General features: G+C 41.8%; 1 protein-coding gene across 11 annotated transcripts in view; it reads right to left on the bottom strand.

The window, feature by feature from the left end:
* Positions 1-12,084, bottom strand: part of PPP1R9A (protein phosphatase 1 regulatory subunit 9A) — a 321,553-nt gene that overhangs the window by 14,343 nt on the left and 295,126 nt on the right. For 7 of the 11 annotated variants that reach the window (XM_073898836.1, XM_073898835.1, XM_073898838.1 and 4 more), the window contains 2 exons: positions 3,027-3,114; positions 2,829-2,912 (listed from right to left, as the gene is read on the bottom strand). The exons of the other annotated variants lie outside the window; for them this stretch is intronic. In XM_073898836.1, the coding sequence (XP_073754937.1) occupies positions 2,829-2,912; positions 3,027-3,114 (172 nt within the window). The remainder of the gene's footprint in view (positions 1-2,828; positions 2,913-3,026; positions 3,115-12,084) is intronic. 11 annotated transcript variants of the gene reach the window in all.

Here is a 12,084-nt window from a genome sequence, read left to right as displayed (position 1 = left end):
GCTCTAAAATGAGGGTAGTATTTTTACCCTTTGTCGACAAGCTCTGACAACCCACTCACTTTCCTGCTTCTGTTCTTTGCTATGCTGCCTGTTTAAATCAGACTGTTCGCTGAGCACATATGTGAAAAGGCTAGGACCGAGCCATAATTTTGTAGGGTTTATTTATTATTATAATTATTGAACCTCATCTATTTGTTTCATGTTGGTCGTGCATGTGAGTCATTAGATCTCCCCAAGGAATACAATAAAGTAAACTCTTAACTCTTGAGGAAGGAAAAAACTAAAACCAAGACCGAATTTAGCAAACCTCTGGTCTTGCCTCTTTAAAGTCCCGCAGCCTCGGGCTAGAACTGATTGAATGACCTCACCTGATTTTTACAGCCTAATAATGAAAAGCCTAAGAGATAAGATCACTAACTCAATTCATGAATCATTCCCTCTCTTTTCTGAGAAAGCTTCACAGAGGTGATGAGTTCATTCCCAGTCTCCCCCAACTGCAGTGGGACCCTGAAGCTGACGGTGCTTACCACCCACCCACCTTCGGGGGCCCTGTGAAACCAACTCAGTTGCAGGAAGTCCCTACTGGGCAGTAACTCTGTTTTCTGACCTATGTTTTAAAAGGTTCTGGGCCCATTATCAATCTATGTAGGAGCAGAGAGGCTGTCATTAGATTTGATTAGCGTTAACCAACTACTGTGATAGCTCAAAAAATTGTTCTGTGAAACAGAAAAATTCCTCCCTCTTCTTCCCTTGTTCTATATATTTCAATTACATGAATTCCTGTCAGGCCTGTCAAAATTCTACTATGACTACAGATAATTATAAAATTATGATTCCAATTGAAAACTATTTTGTAGCATTGGTACATGTGTAAATACTTGTGACCAGTGAAGCAGAAAGACTTCAGGGTTAGTATTTTAAAAATACTGAGCTGGCTGGCTGCTGGTTCCAAAATTGGCATTCGCTGCAGTGACAGCCCACCCTTGACTCCCTGGGGCTGGCCTAGAGTAAAGTGCGCGCTCACCAACAGAATCAAGATTTGCTTGCTTTTCACCTGGAGTTTGTACAGGGAGGTGATAGCCTCTGGCTACTAGGATGAAATTCAGTCAAACCTTCTCCCCACTGCTGGATACTTCCTTCCATCCTTTTCCGAGTGGAGCCTCAAGGTGAGAGGAAGTGACTGCCTCAGAAGTCCAGGGGCCAAAAGGAGGGCAGTGTTTACTACAGAAGTGTCCCAGCTTCTCTCCTTGTGCATCTGGCATCTCTCTCCCTGAAACACTTGCAGTTTTTACGGTATTTTATCCTGAGTATATTTGATCGTTTCCTATTCCTATTTTTAAAGCACACAGCAGACTGTTTTATATTTCTCACTCCAAAACCACACAAAGTTAAATTGCTTTTGAGTTGGGTCATGGACTTATTTTTTCCAAGAACGGTGTCCTCGATATAAACAGAGCTTTTAACGCTTTCTCCATTGTACAGGATCAAACCACCACAACAACAGACTAACACAATTAATTTGGGAATTCCCTCTTCTCATCCCTGACCCCACTCTCCTATAATCCCAGGAAGAAGGTACAATTTCTCACCAACTGGTATTGCCAGAAAAAAGGAAAAGAAGAAAAAGAAAACATAGAGGACGACCTATAAAATGGATCAGTGGTCCCAAAATGATTTGATGATCTTTTATCATTAGCTTTCTGTTTCTTCCTTAGTCTACCGCTGTTGGGGTGATTCCCAAATTTCGTGAAGAGATTTCCGCATCATTCAGTGCATAAACAAGTGGAAGGGAGGTGTTGTGTTGCAAAGGCATCTGGATGGAGGCACGAGCCCGGCTGAGTTAACTGCTTGCTGCATAATCATGGGCAAATCAATTAAATTCTACAAAGGTGAGGTTCTTAATAAAGTATGGTATTATTTTCTGGCCTCCCGACCTTATTATAAGGATCGACTAAAGTGATACCTGTAAAACTGCTCTGTAAAACTGTAACTTGCAAGTAAAAATGATAGCAAACTGTTATCTTAATTATTATTATTTTTAAATGCCTCCTACATGCCAGGTACTATCTGACGTGCTTTGTATGAAAACTTACTTAATCCTTACTCTAAAGTTATTAGGTAGATCCTGTTATTTACCCTTATTTCACACAAAAAAATGGAGGCAAACAGGTTACAGAATTTGTCCAAGATTTTAAAGGTATTAACTGGGAGAGCTCTGATCCAAACCCAGGCAGTCAAGCTCCATGCCTTATTGCTTCCAGATACAAATTTAAACTTAAAATCCTGTAATCTCAGAATAAAATTGGGAAGACTTGACAACATGCAGTACAAAGCTCACTTTTTGATAGGGAAGTCTTTACTGATAAGAATAGTTGGTAGGGCCTGAAGAAAATCAGTTGAACAGCTGAGTACAGCAAGAGATGAAGGTCCTTCTCACATGTGGACAGAACAGTGCTAAAAACCAACAAGGTACTTCAATGTAAAATTACCCTTTCAGACTTGACAAAAAAGAGGATATTAGTATTGTGGGTAACCAGGTAAAGACCCTGAAATATGCCTAACTGACATATCACATAGATACATTTATGCTGTATTTAGACAAACATTTATTGAAACCGTTCATGTGACCATAATTCTGCAATTAAACCAATGGATATACCCAACGCCAGTGTAGACTACAACTGGGGTTAGGACAAATATAAACTGATTGTGCAATTTCTCTTCCATCTCGCCTCTAGGTGGATCACTTTAGCTCACAGATCCTGACCATTGATTTTGGTTAGCCATGGGAGGAGGGGGGCCAGAAAGTTGAGATCACCCACCCGTACCTGCTACCTGGAGAAAACCTATTGGCTTCTTTTTCCTTTTCTTTCCACTTCTTTCCCTTGTTGGAATTCCTTCGCAAAGGTGCCCTATAATGACAGCACACAGTCAGAAAGGGGAAACTGACATTTTCTCTTTTAGTTTTTTTTTTTTTTTTTTTTTTTTTTACAGAGGGTTTGTTTTTTACATCACGAAATGCTTACCCCAGATCCACAAACTTGCGCTTAATTTTTCCTCCTTGTACCACCAGTGAACTGGATGCCCTTAGTGATTTGGGACCTTTGGCACCATCTAGGATATACACACATGTGAAAAAGACCAATTACTATTCTTTTTAAGGCCATGAGTCAAAGTCAGTGCATCTCTGAATCTAAGGACTTTACACCAATTCCAAAGTGTAAAAGAAAATAATGTATGCCTTTCTAAAGCCACAGGAAACACTTCTATGTTGAGGAATGTTCAGTTAAGCCAGGAGAGGTCCTGCTGGACAGAGGCCCAATACCCATCACAAAGAGTTTTAGCTTCGGGGTACGTGCACCCCAATGTTTATAGTAGCAATGTCCACAATAGCCAAACTATGGAAAGAGCCAAGATGTCCATCAACAGATGAATGGATAAAGAAGATGTGCTACACACACACACACACACACACACACACAATGGAATATTACGCAGCCATCAAAAAAACCCAAAATCTTGCCATTTGCAACAACGTGGATGGAACTAGAGGGTATTATGCTAAGCGAAATAAGTCAATCAGAGAAAGACAAGTATCATATGATCTCACTGATATGAGGAGTTTGAGAAACAAGACAGAGGACCATAGGGGAAGGGAGGGAAAAATGAAACAAGATGAAACCAGAGAGGGAGACAAATCATAAGAGACTCTCAATCTCAGGAAACAAACTGAGGGTTACTGGAGGGGAGGGGGGTGGGAGGGATGGGGTGGCTGGGTGATGGACATTGGGGAGGGTATATGCTATGGTGAGCGCTGTGAATTGTGTAAAGAGTGATGAATCACAGACCTGTACCCCTGAAACAAATAATGCATTATATGTTTAAAAAAAAAAGATAGTAGGAAGGGAAAAATGAAGAGGGGGAATCGGAGGGGAGACGAACCATGAGAGACTATGGACTCTGAGAAACAAACTGATGGTTTTAGAGGGGAGGGGGTAGGGGGATGGGTTGGCCTGGTGATGGGTATTAAAGAGGGCACGTTCTGCATGGAGCACTGGGTGTTATACGCAAACAATGAATCATGGAACACTACATCAAAAACAAATGATGTAATGTAGGGTGACTACCATAACATAATATAGTAAAATTAAACAAACAAAGAGTTTTACCTTCAAATATACTGGAATGAGCAAAATAAGCAAGATTAAACACTATCAAATAATTCTTTACATTCAAAGCAGGGACAAACATGACTTTCCTTTTGTTCCTTCTCTGGCTCCAACTCCTTGCTTCAAATGCCAGGCTCTGTCCTCCATGCCTGCCCTGCCTTTGGGTTTTGGTGCCTTCTGACAGGAACCCAGCCCACTTCCCCCATACCTCCAATACAGAAAGTGACCCCTGAGAGTCTGGGAGGTTTAGGGGAGAAAGTGCGAGTCAAAGCTTTCTCTTCTGGTCTCTCCCTTGCAAATGGCCTCTGGCCAGTCCTGAGACAGAAGAGGGCAGAGCATAGGGGAGACTTCTTAAGCTGGGGCTCAGCTATAAAACATTTATGTCTTTGAAAGGCTTCTCTCAGAGGTTGGGTTGGAGTACAACTTGGCTGGCCTCCTGTGATGGGGAAGATGCCAAAATTTCCTCAGTGTTTGGAGCTGAATGATCTTTGCCTCTGAGTTATGCTGGCTCTCAAGGGCAGCAGCTGCTGGGGGATGGGAACACTCAACATGATGCCAAAAAACCAATCAGAGGAGAGGCTTTGGGAATGGACTTCAATGGCAAATGCAGGAGCTGGATTCCACGGGTGGCACTTATTCCTCCTTGGACATGGGAGATAATTCTTACAGCTTTACTTGGAACTGTTTGGCAAAGGATGTTGTTCAGTGTCCCGTTTCAGCATGCCCAGTGATCGGAGATGATAACAGAGAGCGTGTTATGTTTGGTGCAACCTTGTGTGTGAAACTACTCCTTGCTAGCTGTCTGTCTCTATCTTTGAAAAATTAAAAATATTCCAGCAACTTTCTGGCATGGACTGTAGAGAGAACAGTGCTCCTACAGAAGTGTTTAATTAACCCTGCTAATTAATTCTGCTCCTATTTGTGTTTCAGGATAAATTTCTAAACACACACGCAAAACATGAATTGCACACGCAGTTATTTTTTAGGAGTTTATGTTCAAAGCTCTGAAGTGGCAGCACAGGATGTTTACAGACTCTCTAAGGATTTTTAGCAATGAGCTTTTCACATTTTTAGTTAATGATACTTGGATTACAACAATCAATCCCTTGGAATGTACATACTGAAATAACACGAGTCAGAAATATGTCCCTGTGAAAATCCACTTCTAGCCTCAAATATTTATTAAGGATATTGGCATCATTATGCTGGGTATCTGAATTAAAGAGCCACAGACGTGAGGCATACACATAAAGAAAATCCAAAGACATGGCACAAACCCCTTCTGAGGTGATTTTGCTAATGGACAAAAAAAAAAAAAAAAAAAAAAAAACAGATTTAAATTTTTTTAATAGAAGGGAAAAAAAAAGGGCTGGATTCCTCCAGATCAATCCTAAAGCAACTCTTAATGGCTAGGACTGTGCAAAGTTTAAAAGGAGCCTGCCTAATTATTTTCTGAATTAGAGGTAGCGGGGCAGTGTTTTAACGAGTGGTGAGAGGACCAGGTGAGACAATGTACATGGAAACACTCTGTAACCTCTTAGCGTTGCAGTTATGTGGACATCTTGGGACTAAAAGCCTGATTCTGCCCATTACAGAGGCTGCTGCTAGGCAACCTCACATCATTATCTCACACATTTGCCAAAGTGTGTTCCAAGGAACACTTAAATGAATGCTTTCAAAAGGCTGAAGAGGCAAGATTAAGTAATAATGCACTTCCCTATTTTAAATCAATCAAATCCATCCTTAATGCACATTAGAACTTCCAGTCTGCACAAAAACCAACACTGGATTGGTATGATTTCAGGAAAAGAAAAAAAAAAGTGAATTGTTTTCATTTATTTATTTAGCTTTCTGTAAAATTTCCATTAGGCTTTTTGAAATCTCTCCAACACTACCTTCAAGAGCAATCAGAAGTCTAAGCCCCCAGGTCGGGTGCGGCAGCTTCACGCTTTGGCAACCTGGCCTTCAGTTTTGAAGGCAGTAAATGGTCTCCTGATGGCTACGTGTGACGGCCTTTTCTTGTACTGCACTCTCCTTCCTCTCATGGGCCCCAGACTCTTGACGTCTTCCTTTCCTCTGGGGACTCCCAAATCTGCCCCCTAGCCCAGCCGGTCTCCTGAGCTCACCACCTTCTTCATTAAAAACATGAGTTAAGGGGCGCCTGGGTGACTCAGTCAGTGAAGCGTCTGCCTTTGGCTCGGGTCATGATCCCAGGGTCCTGGGATCGAGCTCCACGTCGGGCTCCCTGCTCAGTGGGGAGTCTGCTTCTCCCACTCCCTCTGCCGTTCCCCCTGCTTGTGCTCTCTTTGTCAAATAAATAAAATCTTTTTAAAAAATGCTCTTAAAAAATGAGCTAATTGTCTTCACCCCGTATTTCTGACTTCTGTTTCTCCTAATGAAAGGGCCACATTTCCTGAGGCTAGAGACCCTGTGGTCAGTTTTGAGCTCCTCACTTTCTTCCCCTGTAACTAGGCAGCTTATGTTTCATGGGCTCTTGTGTCACTCTTTCCCTCATCGTCTACTGCTCCTCCTTCGAGGTCATCTCTCCCTGTGTCTCCTGACTCATCTTTCCCACACCTCATGTTCTTTTTTTTCCTTTTTATTCTTCTGTTCAAACATCTGTGGTTGCCTAGTGATACAGTGAGGTATCGAAGGCACTTAAATTCTAGATCTAATTTCAAATAGCAGTTCAATTTTACTGCAACCATTTAACCTGCATAAACCAACTGCTTCACTTCAGGCAGGCTTTCAACCCATCTCATGTGTGCCTGTCTCTGCTAATGCCACCTCCATCCTTGTCTGCCTTCCTTGGCCGTCCTTCTTCCCCCCAAGTCCTTCAATGGTCACTCGAATTGTACATTCTTTGTCATCTTATTTGCCAATCTCAGCTGGATACAACCTCGCCCCTCCTCTCAGCAATGATAAAATTTACTATTTCTATACGTATAAGGACCTAATGTAATGTATCAATAATAAATGAATCCTGTAAAGATTTTGCAAAGCCAGGTTCTACTTGCCAGGACATTAATTCAGCAAATATTTTTGAAGGCATGTTCTGTGTCAGGCAACGTGCTAACAGCCACATATAAACTTAGAATCTCTAGAAATCACAAGTAGAAAATGATAGTGCTTAATTTACTCTTCTTAACCTTGTCTGAACAAAGGTCCATTGCTATGGAAGTCCAGAGACCAAAACATTATTATCAGGCTACTCAAAGAATAAGCATGAGAAAAATATTTTCATGCTTTCTACTGTCATATAACTTGTCTTACAGATCTCTGGAAATAATCTTACAATTCCTCTTGCTTTAACTGAAATGGTGTTAGAAGTTTATCATTTATCCAGTTACCATGGGGCTCTTTCTACCCCACTTTCCACCAAGGTCCCTCAAATACGACAACAAAATGACGACTCACGAATGTGGTACCGATGCAATTTTGAAAACACCCAACTTCAATTAGTTGTTCAGTAATACCAGCATTTTGTTACCCTTGAAATTGTAGTCAAGTACAGCTGTAACTTAATTACTACCTTGTAGTAACTTCAAAGACCAAAAATAATGGTCTATTATTTTTTAAAAATCTAGATAAAGGGCAACCAGGGACTAAGACATTTTCAGAGTTTACCCAGCAATCATGAGTAGGAGAAAATGAATGCCTAGACCAGGGGTCAGCAAGCTTTTTCTGCAAAGGGCCAGATAGCAAATATTTGAGGTTTGTGGGCTATACAATCTCTGTCACAACTCCTCAGCTCTGCTGTTTGTGGCATGACAGTAGACAGGATATAGCTAAATGAGTGTGGCTGTGTTCCAATAAGACTTTATTTATAAAACACATGGGGGCCAGATTTGGTTTGATGACCTGCATTGCTTATCTGGAGAGACCTCCGGGTAATTTATCCAAGAAACTTATGAAGCATCAATTATATGCCATACTCTTCACTGGGGACCAAGAATATAAAGATGAAAAAGATGAATGAGAGTCAGTTGTGGGGGGGGTGCGGAGCAAGATGGCGGAGGAGTAGGAGACCTGGATTTCGTCTGGTCTCAGGAATTCAGCTGAATAGGGATCAAACCATTCTGAACACCTACGAACTCAACAGGAGATCAAAGAAGAGAGTAGCAACAACTCTCTGAAAAGAGAAGCGACCTCTTGCTGGAAGGTAGGACGTGCGGAGAAGTGAATCCGAGGCGATATTCGGGAGGATAGACGGCGGGGGAGGGGCCTCCGCCGGCCGCTTCTGGCAAGTGCTAGAGCCGCGGAGCACAAAATCGGACCTTTTAGAAGTCGGCTCCGCTGAGGGACGTCGCTCCAGTGGCTAAGCGGGTGGTGGAACCCTCGCGGGACAGTGTGGTCTCAGGACCCTCGGGGTCACAGAAAAACCGGGGGTGCCTGTGTGCAGCAGAGCTCCCAGGTATCGGAGCGGGGAAGCCGGCTGCAGAGACGGAGCAGAGGCACAGGCTCTCAGCTCGGGGTTGTCATAAACTGTGATCCAGGGCACAGTCGGGCCACTGCTCCTCCAGCAGGGACCCAACAAGCGGCAGATCCGGGGAGACTCCCCTTCCTCCACGGAGAGGAGCAGCGCGGGGGCACACTGCAGGGATCTGCTGGGTTTGGAGACTCCACACGGGGTCGGGAGCCAGAGATAGAAACACTTGGTCACAGGCCGGGGTGAGGACGGAGTGCGGCCGGAGACCGGGAGACGGGAGTGACAGCTTTTCTCTGGTGGCTCACTGAGGAGCGGGGCCCCGAGTTCTCAGCTCCTCCGGGTGGAGATTGGGAGGCCACCATTTTCATCCTGGTCCTCCAAAGCTGCACCGAGAGCTTGCAGGGAACAAAAGCTCCTGAGAGCAAACCGGAGCAGCTTGCTTAGCCTGGACTGGCAAGGGCGGGGCAATTCCGCCTCCAGCAAAGGCATTTGGGAACCACGGCAACAGGCCCCTCCCCCAGGAATCAGCACGAACAGCCAGCAAACCAAGACCAAGTTTACCGATCAAGAAGAACGGGAGAACTCCAGCGCTAGGGGAATACTGCACATAGAATTCATGGCTTTTTTTTACTATGATTCATTAGTTTTTCAAAGTTTTTTTTTTAACTTTTTTTTTAAATTTTTCTTTTCCCCTTTTTCAACCAACATCTTATCAATCCCTTTTTTAAAAAAACATTTTTTATTTTTCATTTTTAGAGTCATATTTTATCCCTTCATAGTAGTTACCCTTATTTTTGGCATATATAAGTTGTTCTCTCCTTAAAATTTTAAGATACAGTTTCTTCTAACAGATCAAAATATACCCTAAATCACTAGTATATGGCTTTGTTCTAGTCTCCTGCCTGATCATATTCACTCCCTTTTCTTTTTTTTTAAATCTTCTTTCTTTTTTCAAACAACTTCTTATCAATTCCTTTTATAAAATCTTTTATAATTTTCATCTTTACAGTCATCTTCCATTCCTTCATTGTAACAACCCTTATTTTGTACATATATAAATCTTTCTTCCTTTAAAATTTTAGGAGGCACTTTTTTCTAACAGACCAAAATACGCCCAAAATCTAGTGTGTGGCACTGATCTATCCACTAGCCTGATCATATTTGATCATATTCTGTTTTTTTGTATTGTTCTGTTTTTGCTTTTATCTTTTTTTTCTCTCTCTTTTTTCTTTCTTTCCCTTTCTTTTCCCCTGGTTTCAGGTCTTTTCTGATTTGTATAGAGTATATTTGCTGGGGACGTTGTTAACCTGCTAGCATTTTGTTCTCTCCTTCATCTATTCTCCTCTGGACAAAATGACAAGACGAAAAAAATCACCTCAGCAAAAAGAACAAGAGGTAGTACCGTCAGCCAGGGACCTACTCAATACGGACATAGTACGATGTCATACCTAGTGTTCAGAATCATGACTTTAAAGATACTAGCTGGGCTTGAAAAAAGCGTGGAAGTTATTAGAGAAACCCTTTCTGGAGAAATAAAAGAACTAAAATCTAACCAAGTCGAAATCAAAAAGGCTATAAATGAGGGGCAATCAAAAATGGGGGCACTAACTGCTAGGATAAATGAGGCAGAAGAGAGAATCAGTGATATAGAAGACCAAATGATGGAAAATAAAGAGGCTGAGAGAAGAGAGAGAAACAACTACAGGATCACGAGGGCAGAATTTGAGAGATAAGCGATACGATAAGACGAAACAACATTAGAATAATTGGGATCCCAGAAGAAGAAGAGAGAGAGGGGCAGAAGGTATACTGGAGCAAATAATAGCAGAGAACTTCCCTAATGTGGGGAAGGAAACAGGCATCAAAATCCAGGAGGCACAGAGAACCCCTCTCAAAATCAATAAAAATAGGTCAACACCCCGATATCTAATAGTAAAACTTAGGAGTCTCAGAGACAAAGAGAAAATCCTGAAAGCAGCTCGGGAGAAGAGATATGTAACCTACAATGGTAGAAACATTAGATTGGCAACAGACCTATCCACAGAGACCTGGCAGGCCAGAAAGGACTGGCATGAGATCTTCAGAGCACTAAACGAGAAAAATATGCAGCCAAGAATACTATATCCAGCTAGGCTCTCACTGAAAATTGAGGGAGAGATAAAAAGATTCCAGGACAAACAAAAACTAAAGGAATTTGCAAACACGAAACCAGCCCTCCAAGAAATATTGAGAGGGGTCCTCTAAGCAAAGAGAGAGCCTAAAAGCAGCATAGATCAGAAAGGAACACAGACAATATATAGTAACAGTCACCTACAGGCAATACAATGGCACTAAATTCATACCTTTCAAGAGTTACCCTGAATGTAAATGGGCTCAATGCCCCAATCAAAAGACACAGGCTATCAGATTGGATTAAAAAAAAAGACCCATCAATATGCTGTCTGCAAGAGACTCATTTTAGACCCAAAGACACCCCCACATTGAAAGTGAGGGGGTGGAAAACCATTTACCATACTAATGGACACCAAAAGAAAGTTGGGGTGGCAATCCTTATATCAGACAAGTTAGATTTTAAAACAAAGACTGTAATAAGAGATGAAGAAGGACACTATATCCTACTTAAAGGGCCTATCCAACAAGAAGATCTAACGATTGTAAATATCTATGCCCCTAACGTGGGAGCAGCCAATTTTATAAGGCAATTAATAACAAAAGCAAAGAAACACATTGACAACAATACAGTAATAGTGGGGGACTTTAACACCCCTCTGACTGAAATGGAGAGATCATCAAAGCAAAAGATCAACAAGGAAATAAAGACTTTAAATGACACACTGGACCAAATGGACTTCACAGACATATTCAGAACATTCCATCCCAAAGCAACAGAATACACATTCTTCTCTAGTGCCCATGGAACATTCTCCAGAATTGATCACATCCTAGGTCACAAATCAGGTCTCAACCGGTACCAAAAGACTGGAATTATTCCCTGCATATTTTCAGACCACAATGCTTTGAAACTAGAACTCAATCACAAAAGGAAAGTCGGAAAGAACTCAAATACATGGAGGCTAAAGAGCATCCTACTAAAGAATGAATGGGTCAACCAGGAAATTAAAGAAGAATTAAAAATATTCATGGAAACCAATGAAAATGAAAACACAACTGTTCAAAATCTTTGGGATACAGCAAAGGCAGTCCTGACGGAAAGTGTGTAGCAATACAAGCCTTTCTCAAGAAACAAGAAAGGTCTCAAATACACAACCTAACCCTACACCTAAAGGAGCTGGAGAAACAACAGCAAATAAAGCCTAAACCCAGCAGGAGAAGAGAAATCATAAAGATCAGAGCAGAAATCAATGAAATACAAACCAAAAGAACAGTAGAACAGATCAACGAAACTAGGAGCTGGTTCTTTGAAAGAATTAACAAGATAGATAAACCCTTGGCCAGACTTATCAAAAAGAAAAGAGAAATGACCCA

Source organism: Callorhinus ursinus, unplaced genomic scaffold, assembly GCF_003265705.2.
Source record: "Callorhinus ursinus isolate GAN/ISIS: 27379988/994484 unplaced genomic scaffold, GSC_fseal_2.0 scaffold12, whole genome shotgun sequence".
Taxonomy (NCBI): domain Eukaryota; kingdom Metazoa; phylum Chordata; class Mammalia; order Carnivora; family Otariidae; genus Callorhinus; species Callorhinus ursinus.
The sequence above is the reverse complement of the archived record's forward strand: the minus strand, read 5'-3'. Positions and strand labels throughout refer to the sequence as shown.